Source organism: Battus philenor, unplaced genomic scaffold, assembly GCF_028537555.1.
Source record: "Battus philenor isolate CCGP_79_NKW_IND1 unplaced genomic scaffold, ilBatPhil1.0.hap1 SCAF_5, whole genome shotgun sequence".
NCBI classification, from domain to species: Eukaryota; Metazoa; Arthropoda; class Insecta; order Lepidoptera; family Papilionidae; genus Battus; species Battus philenor.
Window position 1 is genome coordinate 3,866,590 of NW_027181715.1, and position 24,741 is coordinate 3,891,330.

Sequence of the window (24,741 nt, forward strand, 5' to 3'; positions counted from 1 at the left end):
GATATATCATAATTGCCACGTTTGGCAAGCAGGTTAACGATAGGAGTACTTTGTTACGCAGAGGATGCTTCTCTAGAAGCTTGTGAGCAGTGCTAGTAAGTCGTAATAGTCCTATATAATTAAAGCACAAAGTATGAATTATATAAAATTGCCTCACGGAAATCGAATTCATGACCTATGATCGTAAGTCTTTGTCCTTTACCGCTGAGCTTCTATTCTTTAAATACAGGGTTAATATAGTCCAATTGATCCGATAATAGCAATCGATAAAGCCATAATTCGGGCCCTCTCTGGTACTTTCGTCTAGAGTGACAGTCTGAGTCTCGGTCATTGGCTATAATGCAAAGTCCTTGCATAGAAAAATACAGTTTGTCTACCTCTCAATCCAGTTTAATAAAGAATGAAATAGCTAAACAATGTGCCGAGGCTTTCTAAAAAAGCCGAGCATGTTAGAAAGCACCTTAGTGTTACTAGTGTAAAGATACAAATGCCAATTAGTTAACTTCATTCGTCTATGACCAAAAGCTTGTTTTTGTGCCTTCCTTAACTGTAATATTTATAAACACAGTTTATACGATACTTACTCTCCGTAAATAGCGATTGCCAAGTGGAATGCTTCGGCAGCATAACGGGGGTTCGATAGCAGCTCAGGTAAGGCTAAAGGATTCAGGACGGTAGTGATTATCCTTAATTTTCAACCTGAACAGGGCTAAACCTCTAACTTTAACTGAAAGTAAGGGGTATAAGATACCTTATCTTGAAGTCCAACGCTTTAGTTCGCTCTTAAGTATATAAAGATAAATAAATTTGTAGCATGTTTTATAACAATGAAATATTATAACTAATCATGATAAATTAAGATAACTGAAATGCGGCTTAGTACCAAATTGCTTCTAATTTAAACATTTTCGTATTCATAAACGGATTTAATAATATAGTCACGACTATCGTGGTATATGACTTAGTTTAAAATTATAATATATTATGAAGGACTGGAATAGATAAAATCGGTTCTTCGGTGAATAATAATCTCTGTATTATTTTTACATTGTAAAACAATGCTCAATTAGAAAATATTTCGTAATCACTAACGCCAAGGCCCCGGTTGTAAGCGTTAATGATAATTGATGATTATTTTTTTCTTCGTGTTTTCCGGATTATATTTAGTGACTAATATTGAACAAACGGAAAAAGCTATGTACATATTCATATATTTATCCCGATATCTTTAAAAACATAAAGCTCGGAGACTTGAAATTTGGGAACAATATTCCTTTTACCAAATAATGGGCAGTTAAGAGCGGATTTTAAAAAATTCTATCTGCAAAGGGATAGAGAAGAAGTTGATTAAAACAAGGAATATTTTCAATGTACAGCTTTTATAGTTATACTATACGTACGTATAGCTATGCTATACGGAACTAGTTCAAAATATTTTTTTTAAATTATTAGGAATAGATGTTATGAAATTATAGCCGCAAAAGGCAGTACTGGCCACGAGGCACAGCTAGTGTGTAATAAATTAATTTATGAAAATATAATAATTACAAGTCTAAACATTGAAAACACTTTTGCAAAATTTAAAATTCAAAATTCAAAAAAAAAACTGACATTAACTAAGTAAGGGCTTTACCAAATAAATACTTAACAGCAGTTTTCAACCAGACGATTAAAGATATGTATTTTATAAAAAAACGCGTTCCTTATAAATTGCACCGATAAAAATCGATTGTAATTAGGTATCGTTATGAAATATTTTTTAAATAATTTATGTTAATTTAAAAATATGTAAATTATTTATGAAGTTAATATCAAAAAGGCTGCTAATTAATTTTAAAAAGAAACAGGCTTCTTTTTTTTAAATTATTGGCAGATCTTATTCTTACGAGTTCAACCGTGCAATAAAAGCTGTGGTTTACTTTTATTTGTTGATTGTTTGTACTAATTTTATAGGTTATTTATTTCACTTTGTCTGTATATTTCAATTTAATGAACTTTCTTTCCTGGCATATATCAGCGACGTATCGTATTTATGGATGACCACAAGATTTCTCTTTATTGCGTTGACTGTTGTTTATAAATTCGTTTAACAAAAAATAGTCATTGAGCCCTTCATACTTATCGTAAGTACAAGTTCATTAATTAAACAGTTATCGTGGCGATAAGTGAACTGTATTTTAATTGAATTAAAGGCATGTTGCCAATTAATGAAGTTAACGGTTCAATTCCCACTTATTTTGGACCTTTACAAGCGTTTTGCATTAAAATGATATTTGAGATATTGCTACTTAACCGGTTGGCCAAAATTAAAAGGTTAATAGTTCAGCTTGAGTATGCAGATAAATAATGATTTTAATTGGCATTCTTTAAGTTAATCACAAATCGCAAAAAGTTTAAAAAATTAACATTTTAATTTTTCTATAGGTGTAAAAACTTTTAATGTAAAGCTTATTTGTCAGCAAAGAGTCTTAAAGCTATCACACGTATTTATAATAATCCTTTATTTTAACTTTTGGCACAACAACCTATAGGGATAATTAGTAAACAATAATTAATTAGTACGTAGTAATCCGAACATTGAAAATGCTATTTATTACTATTTTTTAAATACGTTGTGTATTATTTCTGAAACCATTAATTATTTGGTATGGTTTTTTCATCGCAAAATGAGCGCAATGCCGCTTAGTTGCGAAAATCAGCCTGCAGACATAAGGCAAGACAAGGATGTACTCTATCATACATTAATTGGCAGCAAATATGCTTTTAGTTAGCCGCTATTAAGGCTTTTACATCTGTAAGCCATATTTAAAATTACATAGTGTTGCAATTTCAGTGAACATTGATAACTTTAATTTACCACTTCTCTATCGAAAGATATTAAGTTCAAATGCTTTTATAAAATAATTGTGAAATTAAAACTATGTGTCTAATAATGCGGTTTTAACTGTTTTAGCATGTTACGTTTTAAATGAATAATTACATTTTTCCATGTAAATTGATGTTGTATTTTATTATTCAGTGTTTAAAAAGATCGATTATTTATCGTGTTACCGTTGATTTTCATTAATCAATTAATTAATTTCGACAACCGACCGGTGCCCTCACGTCAAATGATAGCGCGAGGCAATCTACTTCTAGCGCCATCTGTCGGAGCAGTCCGAAGTAACAGCATCTCGATAATTTTATAATCATATAATTTGAAGTTTGAACCCTAATCGATCAAAAGGCAATTGATTGATAGTTCCGATAAACCACCTCGACGACCCTGACACTGATTACAATTAACGAGTTTTAACCTGTCCGCATCCTTTCATGACTTTGCTAATGATTAAAAAAAAGTAAAATCTGTCAAACATGTTTTACCGCACAAAGTTGTTGTACCCGCATTTACACCATTGTTACACGGCCACGAGATCAAGGCTAAATAACAATTAGCTCCAAATTAACATTCACAATATTTTTTCCATTGAAATTGATTATTGTAAAGTCAATCATATAAATAAGATACGCTTGTTAAAATAGAATACATTTTAATTTCGCAATGGACATGTTTTATTATCATTATGTTGTTATTATTGCTATTTCAATGTATTTTGCTCTCTACGCAAACAAATATCAAAATTATTGAATAAATTTTAGAATCGTGTAATCTTTTCATACTTAATTTCTGTTTAATGGTTATAGAACTTTATGTATAATAGCACTGCACTATGATGGGAATCGCCGTAGTCGTCGTCGTTGTCGTTTCAGCCCACAAACGCCTACTGCAAGGCATAGGCCTCCCCCAAAGACATTTTTATGGGGGGGATATGATGGAATATATATAAATTGGGTATAAAAACAGAATCGCTACGCTTGGCAAGCGGGTTGTCGATCGCACTGTTGTATTATGCTATGCAGAGGACGCTGCTGACTTTCCTTTGGAAACTTGCTTGTGAGCAGTTGCAATCCTATATAATGAATGCATAAAGTATAAATTATATAAGACTGTATCCCGGAAATCGAACCCGCAACATCGCGTGTCTTAGTCATCTGTCGCTGGGCTACCTTTACTATGGGAACAGTTATGGGAATCATTTACCATTAAATGACAGCTCGGGTCATTTATTTTGCATAGGAAAATTAAAAGTGTATCGATTAAGGAACGTTGATTTTTGTTCCAACGAATTACATTGAAATCTTAGTAGACGCTATGGAGCCTTTTAATTGAACGGTCCATGGCAATATGTATGAATAAACCCCGTTTTTAATTTAATTTACAATTATTTTTCTCATAAATGACTGTAAGGCCAATATAGGCTTAATTATGATTTTCTATGAAGATATATATTTCCTATTTTTATTTATTTTGTACCTTCAAACAAAAATCAACTGAGAATACGTCATAAGTTCATCTCTCAATACATAACAGTAATATTTTCATATTATACCTAATTAAATATTAACATGACATATATTATGTAGAATATTTAGACATAAAAAGTCAGTAAAAGTAATTTGAATAACGAGTTTCTGAGGTCAAAAGTACGATAATTATGACCGGAATTCTGATAAGAAGATAACGTCAACTTTAAAAAAAAAGCGCAATGGAATTTTCAGTAATAAATTCATTATTTTATTACTACACCTGAATACTTTGACTGGCAACAGTATATCGTATTAATTCGCGTTGGCACCGTTATAAGAAAATGCCCTTTTGCGCTGACCGAATCGCTTTGATAAGCCGACCGTGACATTTTTCACGCATTTCGCAAGGACCGTTCGAAAACTGGCAAAGATTATAAATGAAACCCCGTTCAGGTCTGATTTCAACACCCTTAATTACCCGTACGCAATTCCACAAAGTGATAATTTTTATAATTTTTTTTAAAACTTTACAGGCTGCTTGGATTATCTTATCTGTCAGTTCTGTGAAGTAGAATCTAACATAAAACATTTAAAAATATCTTTTAGTTATACCACGTCGTTCTCTAAATAAATTAGTGGTTATGCTGCCTTTGAATATATTTAGTTTGAATGCGACAATTTTGTTTCGATTTAAAATTATTAATATTTACTTAGACATACGAGCATTTCCGCCCCTTGTTATACCATTTTACCTTTTACCAAATTAAAATTTTTCGTGGTTGCTACAATTAGCAATCACGAAAATTTTTAATTATTTCGCGTAAACACTGCTAAGATTTTAGTACACCATCTTGATAATTCCTTCATCTTTATCATGTCAGCCGATAGATGCGCACTGCGAAGCTAAGACTTACCACAAAGGTCATCACGATAACAGGTCTTGCGTTGCACTCATCCAGCGACTACCAGCGACTTTTGCCTATGTCGTCGATCCAAATAGTAAAAAAAGAATCAAAATTTTTACCTCACTTAATTTATTTTTGATTTAACATAGTAATCAAAGTTTACATAGAAAATCTCGTATTTAGCTGTATCAACATGCGCCGTCTGACATTCTATATGCTGTACCCTATATTACGTTGAATAAAGGTACTCCATTTGAATGTGATGCTCTACACGAACCGGTCCGGTCCCATATACATCGTGTTAATAGAGAGCTCGTCCAGTGGCTGTACCCTTGTGTTGACAAATCGCTCAATAACTCACAACACGACGATTTTATTTATTATACCGTTAACTGTCTGCATTCAGAGAAATTTATGTTCAAGTTAAATGTCACATTTATTAAATTTGTTGTAGACTCGCATTAAATAACCACCCACTTACGAATCTCTCATGTAATTTATCAGTACAGAAATGTTATTAAGTTCTAAATGCCAGGTGATTTGTCTAAATTTGCTTAACTGCTCAAATCTTTGAAACCATCTCAAAATGGAATAATGTATCATTATTTAAATAACCTAAACTAATATGCAAAGATGATTAGCATCTTAATATAAGAATATACTAATTTATAAATATTTTTCATTTACCTAACTGCGACATACAAATAACGTGAGTTAATAATCATGGATGTATTTTTAGTAAGACTTTTCGTCTCGCCTAAAAATAAACCTTCATTAACATTCCAAAAATAACGATTAAAAGACATCTTAGCTCATAAATTAATATTATAACAAGAAGTCGTAATCAAAGCAATTATGACTAACATGGAAAGAAATCTAAGAAATTCATATATTCCCAAGTAATGTTCACACGCCTTTCAGACAATAAGAGGAAAAATCACATAAAATATTATTAATATGACACGGCGGATACTTTGTCCTGTCATATATCGATTTGTAACTAAAGTTCATTTTGAATGCTATTAGTGATATCGCTTTTTAAAATAAAAGTATCCGTTTTTACATTTTTTTTTTACACACTGTAACAATACATACGCTTATTATACCATGAGAAACAGATTTGTGGTTTGATTATGAAGTATGTTTACATTTTTTGCTCTTGGTTTTGGTTTTACTATAAAAAATGGTCGAGCTGAGGTCTTATGTATGCTCAAAATAATTATTTATTTTAGAGATGCAAGTAGTAATAAAATATTAAGATATAAATAAACAAATATAACTATATACCAATTGATGGTACAAACCCATCTCCATCGTAGTTTCTCTGCGAGATCGAATCAGAATTGAGAAGATTGACAGAAGAATCAAAATAACCGACGTAGCTCGAAGAATTTCTCGTCTGAAGTCAGCGTGGCACATTGCTTGCAACCAATGACCGTTGGGTTCCCGAAAGGTTCTCAAGGAGCGACGAGCCGGTGGCCCAGTCATCGTGGCGATCTTTGATAAAGGCCTATGTCTTATACTCAGCCTCTATTGCCTAAAAAGAATAACCCATCTCCTGCTACGAAGAATTAAAAATAGTACGTTGTACGATTTTAAATAGTTTAAAAATTGTAGTGTCAATTCTATGACTAAAATCTTAAATATTCAAGTAATAAAATTAAAATGTTCTCGAACGCTTATAGACGTAGTAATCCATTTAAATTTAGTAAACTACAGAAAATTTTTACTATGGTCAAATAGGTCACTTTTTAATTTTCTTTTTTGCCAATCGGCGACAAAATTCGATATAAAACGTTTTCATATACCTGTATAAAAGCGACACTGAATAACCTGAATCGTTTTTTATTATCTATTCAAAATTCAATTTTGCATTCTAGTTTATAACAATGTGCATAAAATTGGAATGAATCAAAAAACGATATTTCACCGGTTGGCGCCAACGCGTGACCGTTTAGAATTCGCTTCCGGGTATGTAACTTTTTTGTTATAACGTTATATTTCTATACGCCGCACGTTATCGTTACATAACATGTTAATTCGGACCATTCGGTAATTTGCTGGTTCGTTAGCACAGTTTAGTAACTAAGCGAGCAACACTCGTGATCAGGGCCTGTACTAATTTCTCGCGGTTTGTGGTCCGTGGTCTGCTATAATTCAATGCCCTGTAATCAAAAATCGCTTAATTATCTATTAGGTACAATTAAAAAGAAAATGACAAAATAATCGAATGTTCTATTTAAATTCAATACTTGAAATACTTTCCACTGTTACGTAATAATTGAATAATTTATTCGAATGTTAAGATTTAGAATTTAAATACGATTTATTTTATGCTGTAATGAAATAACAGCGATAATATTACTCCTGATGAATTAAATTATTATTTTAATGTTATTAAATTATGATTGCGTGTACTTTTAATACAGTCGCTAGGTCGCAAGGTTTTAACACTAAAATTTCTGCACATTTTATTTCTAGTTTGAACAATTGCAATATGAAACATTGCAGTGTTTCTATGTGCCCATATTTATTTTATCATGTATCATTTTTCATTTTAATAAATAACAACGTTCGAAAAAGTATCATCAATAATAGCATTTAACGCTTGCATGCCTCTCTATTGCTAATTACTCGGCCATGTTATGCCTCATTGTCGATTTGACGGCGAGGTGTTTGAAGGTGACAGACAACCCTGACTTTCAATTCACGTTTACGTACTAATTTATATTTCCGAGACGTGCCACTGATACAGTGAAAGCTATTGAGAAATAAAAAAATAATAATACAAGTGTATTAAAATTTCTTTCGTAATAAAATTAAATAGAAACTTTTTAAGGTGATTATATTAATTTTGTTAGAGACTATATAGCGCATAAATATTAGTTAGTTTACAAAAATTATATAATTTAATTTTATGTACAGATTCAATAAACATGCCATTTGATATCTCAAGATAAGATACATTGTAAATTTTGATAACACTAGTGACATTGATACATCTTTTCCTGTCATATTGTACACGTGAGTAACTAGCCTAACCTGATGATTAAAGTCTGTTGTGGAGATCGCTGTTATAATTTCTAATATTCGTTTAATTTGAGTAAATTATCTAAGGATCATTAGTCAGCAAAAAGCTTTAGAACTTCTACATCCATTTTAAATCATTTGTACAAAGTGTTCATTCAGAAATATGTTAATTTATCTTTTCTATTGTAATGCGTCGGCTCTATAATTTTTAGCTGTACAAAGTCACTGAACGGATATTGTAAATAATATTAAATTTTAATAATGATTTAATTAAAAAAATTGCTATTATTTTGCATTACGTTATTTATTATTTCCGAAACGATTGATTTTTGAATAGTGTATACCGTATGTTTATTGACAGCAAATTATCTATACATTCACTCCTTTAAAGCTTTTTATATCTAAGCTAATGAAACTGTATAACAACATATCTTTTCAGTAATATTGAAGAACAATATTATAAGAAAACTGAATTTTAAAAAACGAAATTGTGTTGCACACATTTTATTCCTATAATAAAAAAATATGTCTGTTAACATATATTAAGATGTAATTTGACATTGGAAATTAATTTTTACATAAAAAAGCTACAAATTATTGATACAAATTTTCGGTATAGACGTATTGATAACATATACATAGTTCATATGTGCTATTTTAATATCGTACGATCCAATTAAAAATGTATCTGTGAAATATTGCAGGTCATTTGATGAACGCGACCTTGCTGCCGCTGTATTTAAATTAACGTAACGAATTATTTATATGTTTTAATAACAGGCTCAATGAACCGCCGCGGGGTTCAATTGACAATGGGCGTGTTTAGCTATTGCGAAATGTACAACTGAAGCCTGTTTGTTGAGCTGCTATGAGACTAAATAACAGCTGCTTGAATATATTCATTTTCGTTTCATAATTAATAATATTATTATATGTTAAATGAAATTCAATATCATATTATTGACGATCATAAACTGACATCTATTTTACATGTCTTCGTAGGACATTCGATATGAAATATCTTCTTTTGAATAGAGATCATTATCCGTTGAATTCTAAGTCCTAAGCCTGAACCTATTCTTATTAAAAGTAAAGTCTCCATAGTGAGCATAAGCTCTGGACATTTATTAAAATATGTGTAATATTTCTATGTTATTTTGATCAATAGTAGAGAACTGTGACTTGCGATCGTAAAATAATCTGAAAAGGCGACGACGACAATGTCATATTTTTAAGTACTATAGTTATATACATACCATGAAATTAATTACATTTTATAGTTTTGAATAGAATCAGTAAATGCATAACTTTTTACATAGATATACAGATAAAAAATAAACAGCGATGAAACCCAAAGGCATCGCAACAAGAGAATAAAGCAAAAACAAAATAAACGAGTTTCGCAGGTTGTCCAACACGGGGAAAGTGTAACGATCTCGCGTTTATTACTTTCACTGTAATAAAAAATTTGTCTCCTCACAAGTCTTGAGAGGTGTGCATTTAGAGGTCACGATGTAAGGATCGGAAGAGTTCCGTTCATTTCTAGGGAGACCGGTTCAATGTAGGCCAAGTGCACACAGCACGGCCCAGCGGCCGGTGCCCCGCTCCGTTACGTCATATGAACTCGCCTTTACGTTTAAGCTGACATATAAAATACAATTAATCAAATAATTCATCGTAGATTTCAAAAGTATTAAACACTTCTTAGTACTACCGAAGAAATTAATAGGTGTAGTTTAAAAATATGAAACCGAGGATATTATTATTTATTATTAACTGTTAACAATAGTTAATAAAAAATTAAATTGTCAATTGAAAAATTAATACTTAAAAAATAATATCTTTTTAATTTGTTCAAGAAATGTATGCATAAAAGACGATGTGGTCTTTTATGCATACATTTCTGATAAAGAGAAATCGAGTTTTATTCCATTACTCTTTTCTTGTCTTTTTTTTCTGTTTGCCAATTCTATTGAAATAATCCAGTCGCTTGTATCAAATTTACAAAAACGACCTTCGTTCTAAAAAACGATCTGAATTCTTAACATCATAACTAACTTCTATGCTTTTTTAAATATAATGAACATTGCTTATTGCGAAATCTATGAATGACGAACTAATGTAGGCATAAAAAGTGGTATCTATGAATATTACATATTATATTTGTCCAGACGCGAGGCTCGCAAGGGAAACTCTGCTTTTATGCATACCTTATGTAATATACTATAGAATGCTACTCGTACTTTAAACTGCCCGAAGAACTAACAAATTTATTCTCGATCAACTCCATTTAAAGAGCAAACTCTCTTCCAAACATCAGCTAAAAGTGGATTCTAGGCTGCTTCGGCCGCATACTACATCGGAGGCAACTAGAGAGTCTTGATAAGCTGGTTGTCGGAAAGAGACCATGAGATGTCTCACAATAACGAAAGCTCTGAGAAAAGTAGTTCATAGAAACCTTTGAAGGCAACTTGTTGTACGCTCGACCAAGGCTCCGGAAACTCGCCTTCAGCTATGAAGATAAACGACCAAGAAAGCGATGAATAAGAATGTTATATTCATGTATTAATATTTTTTTCTGTTTCTAGTGTTGTACTTACCACGGATTAAAAAAAATATCACGGATTTTGTGGCATGTTTAATAATCTACTATGATTATTAATTTCGTATTTAAATGCTGCATTCGTAAAATGAATGTTAGTTTATCGACTGCGATTGTATTGTCGATTACCAGCCGCGGCGTATCTAAACAATGGTTGAACTGAAATATAAATGGAATCGTAGACGCGGTGGTCTCGATTGTGCGCTGATCGATTAGTTCTGTTCATACTTTATGTTTGTTTTCAATCACTTCTATATAATAGTTAAAACGTGATGGGAACCGCGATGATATCTTTATCTGTATTGAATACATTACGGAATCAATTCAATCGCTTTGATGATTAAATAGATTGATTGTGACGATATTAGGTGTTGCGACGAATCAAAATATTTACATTATCTCCATCTTGATTAATAAAGTGTTGTTATAGATGATTATAAGATTCATTGACATTCTTTAGTATAGGTAATACTTATAATAGAAATATTACTATGCTTATATAAGAAAGTTATATTGTAATTTGCTGGTTCAAGAAAATCACTAATATATATTTTTTATTAAATACTTCCTTACATTTTAAAATTGGGTAAGACATTTAAATACAATTTAAATTAATGCAGCTATAGTTTTATAATTGCTATGTATAGTAGATGCTATTTATAAAAGTTATTAATCATTATCATTTTAATTCATAGATTAACAACGATAAATAAGTATTTTAAAATAGGTAAAAATGTTATTTATATTTATCATGGTATTATCAGATACAGTAAAGACATTTTAAATTTTTTAATTTATGATGTTCTTTGTCGTTAGTTTTCATTAATATTTTTCTTTATTTAACTTGAAACTCGAGTCTGTTAAATTATTGCATTCGAGGTTTGCAAGGTATACGGTTTATTACTTAAAATAATAATGATTAGTATTTTAAATTATAAGTTAATTAAAAAAATTATAAGTTAACTAATTATAAAATGTGTATAAAAATTTAAGTATTAAAAATATATACGTTAAACTGTATTATATATTATGTGTTATTAATATTTCTATTGTAAATAAGTTGTTGATATTTCTATAAGCTGTTTTGTATGTGTACGAATATAAATTATTAAATATAAAATAAAGTATTAAAAATTTAGTCATATTAGCAAATTTAACAAAATATCTTTTAAAAAAAAATATCTATTTCTTTATATTGATTTACTAGAATACTTGATTGTTGATGCAAATTACGTCACTTGATAAAATTGGATACAATTTCTATATCAACTCGTTTACTTTTTGGCAACATGGTTGGCATATGCATTAATTACTTTTATAATATGCATATAAAATGTATGACATTAATGATATTTTTAACATTTACGATTGATGTTATTAATATTCATTTATAATCTTAATTCTACTTTTCATTTTTAACCATACTTATACAAACTAATGGATTAACAAGTAATTGATTTTTAAGCTAACGTTTTGCAAGAGTTGTTTTGTGAACATTTCTAGTGTGTTAAATCAGCCAGTATGGAATATTTTGACAGTTGCATGAAGCTCTTTGATTGATTCGGTTTGCAAGAGTTCGTCTGAATTGTGACGACTTCGAGGTCTAAGGCGATGAATTATTTATGAGATTCGAATGTACTATAATGTTAACACGATGCCTGTACTAATGCCAACAACTATCAATTCGAACGGATGTTTAAGTTTTATTACACATTTTAACCTTAAATTATTAAAAAATTAAGGTTAAAGGTGGCTGGCGTTTGATAACCTTCAGGTGATGGATTGATATGACTCACATATTTCTAACGAGTAAATGCACCTATTTACTATGATAGCGACTAAAGGTTAATTAAAATTATTTTACATATTATTAATTTAAATAACCTCTTTAACTTTTAAATTGCGGTTAAAAGCTATAATAATTAGTCTGTTATTATATAAATGATATAAAATAATTCATTTATTAGTGAATAATAGTATTTTTAAAACGAAAAACACTCATTGAGAGTTTTTATCTGGCAAATTTCACCTTGATCGTTGCATATATGTAAAGGCAATTCGTAACGGTTCCGATGTAGCGTTCACAGCCTCGTAGTATAAAAATAATAGAAATTACAATTTTATGTTATTGATTGGTATCGTAATAAAATATTATATTTACTGTTTACGTACAACCGAGGGTAATTATACATCAATTTATGTATATCAGTGAGAAAAATTAAGGTCTAACTACCTTTAACATTCTTTAGATATTTACGTGCGTACATGTTTCCCTTAATATGCTCTATTGTTTTCACAATACGAGATGTTATCTCATATCCGTTGAGTCAGCGCATATATTGACCACTTTACATTTACATTAACTGGTTTCTTTAAACACATTAATATGCATCCAAATGATACGAAGCCATTGCACGCGTATACCGTTACAGTACCTTCTCGTACTAAAATAACTTTTAAGTAAACAACTTGACGGCTTAACTTTCAATGACTTAGATAACTTCTTTATGTTTGCTTAGAATTTGATGTAACGTACCGTTTGTTACGAAATCAATTGAAATCAAAAAAGAAGTCGTAAAAGTTTTATGTTAAATGTGTTTTATTTTGTTTTTCACCTGTATTGTGACATTATGTTAAGTTGCTGTGAAAGTCGTTAATTAATATTCAGTAGATATACAGAATAGATATCCAAGATGTAAAATATATATAAAAATTGAAATATCTTTTTGTTTGCACTTATATTATCGTTTTTATAAGTCGTATAATGTTGTATACATTAACCATAGGGATAAGGGCCTCATCTCGGTGAGATGTATAGCGCAACATGGGACGACCCACAACCTGGAAAGACCACCTTGTTAAAGTTATTGGAAGGCGCAGGCCACAGGTCGTTTCTAAATGGTTTAATAAGAAATTTATGTGGAAGGCCTATATCCTACGATTGAAATGATGTTAATGATACAGCTAAATAGCTGATGAGCTAGTCATATATAATTAGTCTAGTCATATTAGCTAGTTATATTTTTGCATTGAATCCGGAGCACGCTAACGCTTGTGACTTGCGCCAAGCGTCAAAAGCTCTCGGGTCGTTTGTCCAACTAATTTATTACGACATTTACGTGCACGCACGAACTTCATTTGAATCAGGCTGGGACAAAGAAGCGTGCGTAGCTTATTGGTGAGTATTTATCTATCTTCAATGTAAACTAAGTAGAATGCACTCTAACAGGTGACATTTTAGAAATTGCGTTCAGTCCATTCTAGAAGATGTATGCTGGCGGTTTTATGTGACTACTAATATCTCGGAATAAAGTAGACGTATTAGGTATAAATATATTATGCTGCCGCTCGACTATATCGTAAATTTTTAAAGCTAGGGAGGCGAGTTTTATTTATTTAACGAATAAAAAAATATAATATACATATTAAAAACACTTTTATTCTTTAAAATATATTTTTGGTTCACATTTGACAGGTGGATTTAAAATATTGTCAAACTGAGACACCAAAGGATATACTTTGTTATTAATATTCTATATTATCAAATATGTCTCTCTTTAGAACTTTAAAACAGTACGTAGAACTGTGGTGGCCCAACTGATACTTGCAATCGTATAAATTTAACGCAGGCTTAAGAGTATAAAATATAAGATTCACAATTGATTGACGTATGACATTTATAACAACTTCGTACGTACACAAAACATGTCCTCGACTTTTGATCGAATTTGGATCCCAAGCTTGTAATAAGAATGTATTAACCCCATAGGTCATGAAAACAGATGTAACTCATAAATAAAATCAGCCGCAAAGAGCTTAGCCGAGCATTCGACATTACAATCTTGAGTCAGATCGTAGAGGCATATTCCCTGGGAGCTCTAATGCTCTTTACGTCATTAACTAAAATTTATGTTCGTTACTGGTAATAAATATATGTGGGGAGCATTTATATTCCTACGATGTACACACCGGTAACCTTAAGTACGAGATGTAAGCACTAATTATTATTTAAATTTGGAACCGCCACTTTTATTACGTAAAAATTACAGATTTGAAAATGGAAAACGGTGAATGTATAAATTATGTATATTTGGACATATAATTCTATGATAAATTATGATTAAATGTTATAAAAGTAAATCCTACAAAATATGATTAGGAAATTTTAGTTTTACGTTCTGAAATTAAAAATAACGAATAGACGAGATAGTTTAGATAAGTTATTATAATTTACATAAAATCTATTACTGTAGGTATTACAGTAATGTACAGTACAACAGTATATGTAGAATAAAAATACGTATATTTCAAAAAAGAATACAAAACCAAAAAAAAACTTTGCATTATGAGCTTTTGCGAGAACCATGCATATTTTTTATTAATAAATAAATCGTAATCGTTATCGCTTAAAACAAGGCGAAAAAATAAAGGTATCTACCGAGAAGATACCATAGTCGATAAGCTTGGCAGGCGGGTAGGCAGGATGGTATTATGGTAGTCAGAAAACGCGCTGCTTTACATCCTCTAGAAACTTGTTTGTGAGCAGTAGCAATCCTATACAATGCACGCACAGTGTGTACCATCAGAATTATATAAGATTTAATCCCGGGAATTGAAACCATTACCTACGATTGCAAGTCTTAGACGTCTAACACTGGGCTACCGTCGTTCGTATAATAAGTGAAAATTATTCTGTTATTCATTTTTAAATTAAACATATCATCAAATAAATCTTAGAAAAATATAATATTTATATAAAAATATAATTTTTATATGAGTTAAAATGAAAACTTTGAAAATCTACTTTAGAAAGAAATTTTTAAATCTTTTAATAATATATGTACAACAACATAGAGTTCTCTGTATCCGGTAACAAAGTAGTATGCAGCGGCCCCAGCCAAGTATCCTGGGGGAGCCCCCAAGTTTTGTTACCAAAATGGAGGTTTAGCCAAAGTGCTATTTGCGCCCTACCTTTTCAAACTTACGGAATCACAAAATCCAATAAGTAATAGTAAGCATCCAACATAGGTTAAAAGAGACCTCTTTAATAAAAATACATAGCCATGTAGCTAAAAGTTAAACTTGTAAATTTTAATATGAAATATCAATTAAATCTGATATTTATACTCTTGTGTTAACATAAATAACTTAATTTCATTAAGTACAAATTCAATAGCACTAGACATTCTCATTAAATATTCCGCTCATTGGATAATAAATTCGTTTCAAGTACTTTAGTGATCATTTTAATATACTCTAATAAAGACAAGCTTATTTCAATTATTTTAGGTTACGCACGAAACATATTTACTATTGCCATTTAAATTTGTTGACACATTGCCTTTATTAAATAACAATTCACGGTAAACGCCATTTGTTAACAGATGTCAACATTTGTTTACAAATGTATTAAAAACCAATTAAGCTGTGATTATTTATATTATTGTATTGTTGTTCTAATATAACTGTTGGGGAATAAGCATGGGGCTTGATCCATCTAGCGGGCCCTGCGCCAAATGCTGAAATTTACATGGTTCTACTATGAAAAGGCCGGAGTGACGACCATGTACTATCAGCATCATTTCAGCCGCAGTATGTTGTAGTTGGAAATGGATTGCATCCATCGTCTTCCGCGGACCATGCCTTCCAATACTATAGTAAACATTTTTACGAGTCATAGAGTATACTCAAGGTTGTCTCTACGTCATCGAACCAAGAATGAGAAGATGCGTATATATTAACGAACATTGACAAGAATAAAAAAAAAGCGAATTTGTTGCTGCAGTGGGCAGGCCACATAGCGTTCCTATGATAAACCTTTAGATTCTGAATACCATGGACTGGCAAGCGCAGTGTAGGATGTCGAACTACTAGTTGGATAAACAATCATCATTAGATGGTATATGCAATTCGCTTAATGGAATTCTATGGAGAAGGTGAATGAAGAAGGGAAGTCCAGCAATGGATGAAATAATAATTATGAAGTTTATCATTCTTTGATCTAAATGTATAATAAGTAAGGATCGCGCCCCTGAAAGGGTCATTTTCCACTTGAGCTGAGCACTAAATGGTGAATGAGATATCCCATACAGATTGTTAGTCCAGGGGTGTTAAGGCTTCAGCTTTACTATACATCCAGTTTAGTATTGGATATTATTCACCAGTTTTGTTTCAAATACTAAAAAATTGGACGGTCTTAGGATGTATTTCTTAAAGTCTCTCTACATTAAGTGTTCGATTATCGATAATCAATTCGGGCTCTTATTATTTCAAGTTGCAGTCATTATTCTCCAGAATATTAGAGCACTTGTGATTTGCTCATTAAATTTTAGTGTCAAAATTGAAATATCTGATAAACTCAAACGCATTAACACTAGTCGTAAATGATCAGTATCTAAGAGTATTAAAAAAATCCAAACATTAAGATACTATCTATGTATGAAAGTCATTTAGCGTTTGCGGTTGGCATCGGCAATGACTTGAAGCACTATCTATTTACGATCTATACAGTTCCACCTCTTAACTATGCTACAATACATGTGTGCTCAGCATTTCTTATTGACTTATTAACTTGTGAAGGAATAATGACACTCAAATACTTCGATAACAATTTCCGTATCGTTCGGTTTGTTCATTGCTTAATGTAAATTCATACGTATCAGCAATCATAATTATATTATGCGAATGACACCCATTGCAAAGCATAGTCGTCCCCGTTAGATAGCCACGATGGCCGGTGTTGCGTTGCCCGCATCAAGCATTTTCCCACAACTTCTACTATATCGTGGGTCACCAAGTGGAAGGACTACCCACGCCGCGTTTACCGACCCGTGGGCGCCACTCGAGACCCTTTCGTGTGTATAATTACGAAAAAATGTTATCATATAAATATTTTTTTTTCAATCGTAGATATTTTATTTAGTGAACAGGCCTTATTTTTTTTATAAACATACAAGTCACGTAATGATTTCAAGATAATGCTAACTGATGCCTCCACCAAATCCTTTATATGCTATAAGGTATATAACATGCTATAAGCGGCCCCTGAATATATATCCAAGTAAATTCTACTTTTGAACCTCTAATGGAACTCAAGCCATTCTTTAATGCTGCACCATACTGAGTACAATAAAAGATTCGGCAAAGACATAGGGCAAGGTGAAGGGAGAATCCCAGACAGATCCAATTAAAAAATGCCTCTAATATTATACCTCCTGTCCTTGTACATAAATAACTATAAACATACATTATTTTCATACTGTTAACTAGAAACCTTGTTTCTTTTAACATACATTTATATATATCGGTAAAACTATTGCTTTAAATCATTGTTTAAAAATGAAATAGTTAAAAAAATCATGTATTCTTAGATGCATGTATTCTCATTAAAAATAGTAATCACTTATTGTGATTGTGTCTCGGGTCATGTTATCGTGCCAACTTTTTGCCGTGTTAATGGGAACAATTATATTTAACGATGTGATAATGAACTTGCCTAATTAATGATGACAGCTCAATCAATCGTTTGTTCAACTGCTCGTAGTATCGTTCAAGACTTTCATTTATCATCGTGACATTGCAGGACAGAAAATGTTCGAAAATGTTCTTTCGAATTTACTAGTTGCTTCGACAAGCTTCATAGTGACACATGTTACTGGAGTGTGGCTGTCCCGTACATAAAGTAAATTATTAATAATAAATATCAATTATTAAAGAAGTTAACCATTTCGGACACTGCTAGATTCTAGTAACAGTATATATACTGTTCGATCAGTCTTATGAAAGAATTCAACATATGCAGGTTAATGAGTATATAACAAGAGATAGCTTTCTTCCATTTTTTGTAAATAATTGAAGCCAGATTGCTTCAATTTAGATTTATGGTAGGGTAGAAAGTGAGAGAGAGAGAAAGATATGATCTCTCCCTTTCCCTCTTTCTTCTTCTTTTCTTTAATTTTAAAAGGAGTACCCGTATGCATTCCATTTTTGTTATTAGTCAGTCTTTGAAATTGTTGAATATATATTGTAAGTATGTGTTCAAATAAAAAGTGACTCCATAGAACTCTCTTATCTCGTTCTTAAAATCGTAAAATGTTATAAATATAAATTATACAGGCACAATTCAAAACACGTATAAGCATTGAATTTAATAAATTCGAGTATTCGATTATACTATTAATTATTCGTTAGAGAAAATTATTATAACAGCCTTAAGTACTCTGTGAATATATTTACTGGAAACGGATTAATATGTCCGGCCCAGGTCAGCACTGACACGTACGTACGAGCGATGTGTATTACCGTAATATTGTGCCGCAAGCTATAACCTGAAGGCTTTTTTATGGAAAATTTTGTATAACATTTTTTTGTTTGATTTTACTTCGATATACTTCCATTTCTAAATTGTTATCGTAATGTTAAAGTCAAATACTGAATATTTTTTTTTTGGCCATATATAATGTTACATTCGATTTGTGTTGGACGTTGTTAACCTTTCTGGCTATTCAGCTCCATCGAACTCGGAGCTTGCAGATCTGGATTCGACATAATAAATTAAAAAAAAAAAACTGACAGATGTGATGCGTGAAAATTTGTTGACGTCTTGAACAATTCTGTTTATTCATTCGCATTTCACACAATGATGTTTACAGTAACAAAGAATGAGGGTTCTATTAAAAACATTGATTGTGGACTACATGTTTATTTCACGGCTTTGGAAGGTCTCTTAGGCCCTATAGAATGACTGGCCGCAAGGATCCGTGAGAGGTATTCGATTTGGGGTGGTATAATCCGACCGAAAGAGCTGAGGAACGCAGGCCTGACCGCCCGCTGCGTGCGTGACGGTGGACTGACGGAACGGAGCAGCTAAAACTATCCTCCAGCTCGCGGCGCAAGAAATAGATCTTAAGAAAACCGGTTTGTTTGTGGGCAAAAAATCTGATAGATGCGAAAACTAATAAATACGCGTGGTGAACTATGGCTCAATTAATGAGCCTATATCGCTAGTTATAATAATAAGCTCGATGGCAACATAATATAGTAATCATATAGATAAGGAGATTTCTTGAAAGATCGAAGTAAATTTTTATATAATATTTGGCTGAATGTGTGAACTCGGTAGGTTTGTTACTTACGTCATACTGCACTATCAGGGATTGTAGGCGCCCTTGATCGTGCGGTGACCGAGGGGAAGGTGGGGGGCAAGCTTACATGTTGCCCGGTGCGGTACCAAACGTATGAGCTTGTTATATGGGCATTTACCCGCAACACACGTGGCCCTGCAATTATGCCGCAAAGGTGTACCAGTTTGCTGCCTATTTCGTACTTTATACCCGTTACCAGCCTTCTATTTCTTATGTTATTTACGTTAGCAACACTGCTAACCAACTTAAAGAAGTAAATACTAAAATTCTCAAAGTAAAAAGCGAAAATAACACACAATAACACAAAATTAATAATATCTTACTCATTGGGCTAAGTCGTAAAAATCTCAATATTGTTAGCATGTTTTTGTTCGAAAAGAAAACGTTTCATTTTATTTATATACATCCATGCCTAAAACTCAGGTATGGATTTATGCGAGGAGTATTTATCTATACGATAAGAAAGGAAAAGCAAAAATCTAATTTTTTTTTTGTTATGAATATACTCTAAATTTGTTAACAAATGCACTATTTACTCAGCTATTTTCTGTTAAAAAACGATGTCAAATTTTATCGCATTATATGTAACAATAAAACATAAGAAACAAAATTGACACACATTTTCCGACAGCATTATTAATCTTTTAGATTTTGAAATAAAATAGATAAAGATTAAATATGTAATGCGCAATTTCCGGTGCCCGATATTAAGTGGTACGCAAAATCCTTGTAGTGTGTCAAAGACGAATTTTAGATTATCTGTGACTGACATTTCACACTATTTCAATTATCTACAAAACAATTACAACATTTGTAGGTCGACCAACTGTTCAATGAATTCGGGACAGTCTCAAATATATTAATTTTTAAATACCAACCGAAATTAAAATTAAAAACTGTTTTTAGCTTGTGATTTATTTTTAGGACAAAATAACGAATTTAAGTATATCAACACAATCGACAATTAATACACAGAGATTTATTTAAAAATTAATCTCATTCTCTAATAAATGTATTCATTCGATAGTTGAAAAACTCACTTATTCAATATTGTTTTTAGGTACCCATGTGATATTTTATGTCTCATGGAAAGAATCAATAACAAATGCGTACTTGTGCAATATTGCTACTGTTTGTATGTTGATGTTATGGTTAAATTATGGAATGATTAATCAGTAATTAATATTGCACATACATGCTATAATTAAAACAATAAATCATTGTCACTTCGGTGCAAGGCTTATCTGTGTCAAGTTAAAAAACAACGGTAACATATTATAAATCAACTAATACATTTGCTAATATTTTTTTGTAATCTCAACTCCAAAAGATTAGTTTATGATGTTATAAATTCACATAATATTAAAATAGTACCGCAGCGTGACAGGTCAATGTTTATATTTGTTAATTATTGGTGCATTTATTTCTTATCTTGATATACGACTGTTTCCGATTCACATTTCGCTGGCAATAAAATAAACGCGATGTAACATATTAAATTTAACGGCCGGTTTGACTTTGAAGTGGCTAATTGATAATAATCAATTATGTAGAATAAAAGAGATCAATGCTTCGCTAAAACCTTAAACCGAGCGGGTTCTCCAATGTTTCGTAACTAATAACTATGTTATTAATTTCATATTTGCCAAAGTGTTCACGTTAAGCAATTTATTGCTATATGTTAATTAACTAATAGAGATATATTACCTATACCAAATTCCGATAACCTCTCACTGACTGAATGGATCCAATATTTATTTTATTTAAGATATAAGACTTACAGCTATACAATGTTATATATTTCTAAACTGGTTAACAGATAGCGAATAACTAGTGACCAACTATAGTACTATATTTTTTCATATTATCTTTATGTTTTTTTTTTTAAATAAAAACTTAAAACTGATATATATTTTAATCTATAATTTTTTTGCTTGGTAATAAAATATGTTTTATTTATATTCTTGTGAGAAAGTTCCGTATTCCTGGCAACTATGGCCACAATACCTTTTAGAATTATTGTTCTCGAATTTAAATTCGAACGCCAATATGAATTCGGAAGCCATCAGTGATGTCTCTGCGATTTTGTTTAGGTTAAAATAGTAAATATAATATAGCAGAGCAGTGGTACCCCAGCGGTAGAGGAGTGAGAGTTGCAATCGTAATTCGCGGGTTCGATTCCAGGGATATAATCTAATATAATTCATACTTTGGTGCATTAATTATATAGGATTGCCACTGCTCATAAACAAGTTTCCAGGGAATGGTCAGCAACGTCCTCTGCCTGCTATATATACGTATAATACCACACCGCAGTCGCCAACTCCCCCGAAAAGCGTGTCGATTATGGTATATCGGCTCATTTTCAGGGGGCATCTATGGGCTTAAACAACTTTATATAATATATATATATATAACTTGATCACACCTGGCTATCATTTTCCTCGGCATTAATAGGCATTTTAATAATCGTTAGATAATATTAGCATTTATAATATTTATTTTAGTGTAGTATTTATGATACGTATATAATTGTGTTTACAGTTATTTATAAAATGTATTATTTATTTCAGGGTCTTTTTATTCATTTTAAAAATTCACTGGTAAAATCATACGTCATTGACCCGACCGTCAATCTTTATTTATCACACCGTCTAAGAGGTTGTTTCGTTTGACTTATTGTATTACAAGAAAAAATATCATTCCATATTCAAATGATTTGTTTTTAACTCCAGACTACAGTGATTTTAACCTCTGACATAACAACGGGACATAACAGTAACGCAATTAAATAGAGGAGGCAGAGGTCGCCAGTGCACCTCGTGCTGGCCCGCAGACGTCTCAGTCACGATTTTCATTACTAACGATTTAAATTAGGATAAACAAAGAACACTTACCTGTACACATCTAATCATTTTTAAAGATTAAAATATTTTTTATAAAAGAATTTATCGATCAGATTATTGTCATATAACTGACTAAATTATAAATAATTTACTTAAAATATATTTAAGAAATAACCAATAAAATATTAGAAAAAGCTTGTTGCGTTATATTAATTAACCTTATATGATGGGGCTACAATTGATACTTAGCAGATTTACAAGTAGATTTTTAAGGCAAAGTTTAAATGGGTATTGATATTTAAATAAACTGCGATTCTAAGATCAAGTTTCTCTACAAACAACAGAGCATACAATAGGTCATACAGTAATAATTTAAGTTCACAACAGCTATTTTGGTTACTTTAACAAATAAAATACCTATATTCACACAGATACAGGCCCCTTTCAACCGATCCGTTGAAATAATGATGATGATTTATAATAAACAATAAAAAAATTGATTTTTTTTTTAGAAAGAATCGATTTTCAAATGTAACTTTTTTATTGTCCAGGCGATCGGCCATGTGTCGGGCGGACACATAAACCCGGCGGTGACATGCGGGCTGTTCGTGTCCGGGGACATCAAGTTGCTGAAGGCCTTGCTGTACGTGGTAGCGCAAGCGGTAGGAGCAGTTGCCGGTGCTGCCTTCATCAGGGTAAAGTATTATCTTTATAATTATAATTTGAACAGCATGTAATTATTGTTCGGATGTAATATTGTTAAAACTTATGCATATATTTTATATTCATTTTCTCTCAACAATATTCATTACCTCTAAACAATATTCGTTCGTGCAGTCTTAAACTTTAGAATAATTTTTCGCAGTTACCAGCTTTAATAACGTTTGTTTTTTCTACTATACTTTATGAATGAGAGTTAATAATTATAACGACAAATTAATTTTGTCTCACGAATACCAAGGGCATTGAATTAGAAAAAGTTGTAAAAGACTTACAATGCTAAATCCATGGATATATAAGTATATGAAAATTTTTTATGTTTAGACTGATTTAGTTATATTTTATAGAAAAAAAACTTACGAATGAATATTAAACAATTATAGTCATAAGTTTTCGTAATTACTTATTATTATGTAAATCAACCCATTAACAACATACTTACAAGTCCTTACCATATATAAATTGCGTAAAATACACATAATTAATTTTCCTTATATGGAGACATCGTATTTTTCTAGATAATTAAAAAAAATGTTATAAGGATGCACATAGCCGAGTTATAAAAAATAGCTATAGATGGCGTTGTATCATATTGGCGATTAAATTGATAAATATTTAATTTACTTAAAATACAAGAGCACAGTATTAAAATTTTATAAAATACAATCTTTAATGTCCGAATAACAATCAGTTCACAATAGTAGAACTGTGAAGCATTCGTGTAATAGCCGGCCGGTATTAAAAGAATTATTGAATGATTCGCACATTTATGAGCAAAAAGCTTTAAATCTTTGACACCTATTTCCAATCATTCTGTATATAGAGGCCACTCAGAGATATGTTGTATTAATTATTTTTTGTATTTGAATAGGACAGGCCAATAACTTCGGGCATTATAAAGTCTGCGGTTTTTATTTCTTATGATTCTTTTTAATTTATATTACAATTACGTCATTTAATATTTCTAAAACAGTAAAATTTTTGATAGCGTGTACCATACATTAATTAACAGCAAATACGCTATACATTCACTCCTTTAAAGCTGTTACGCATATAACCAATCACCCTCTACATTTTATTCTTTATGCATCCTTAAAAATAGTATGTATTTATGACTCTCTCATAGAGAAGAAGTATAAAAAGTGTCG

The 24,741-nt window shown here is 31.3% G+C and overlaps 1 protein-coding gene across 5 annotated transcripts in view; it reads left to right on the forward strand.

Moving 5' to 3' along the window:
- Window positions 1-24,741, forward strand: part of Drip (aquaporin homolog protein drip) — a 77,900-nt gene that overhangs the window by 42,444 nt on the left and 10,715 nt on the right. For all 5 annotated transcript variants that reach the window (XM_068772209.1, XM_068772210.1, XM_068772211.1 and 2 more), the window contains one exon: window positions 23,425-23,568. In XM_068772209.1, the coding sequence (XP_068628310.1) occupies window positions 23,425-23,568 (144 nt within the window). The remainder of the gene's footprint in view (window positions 1-23,424; window positions 23,569-24,741) is intronic.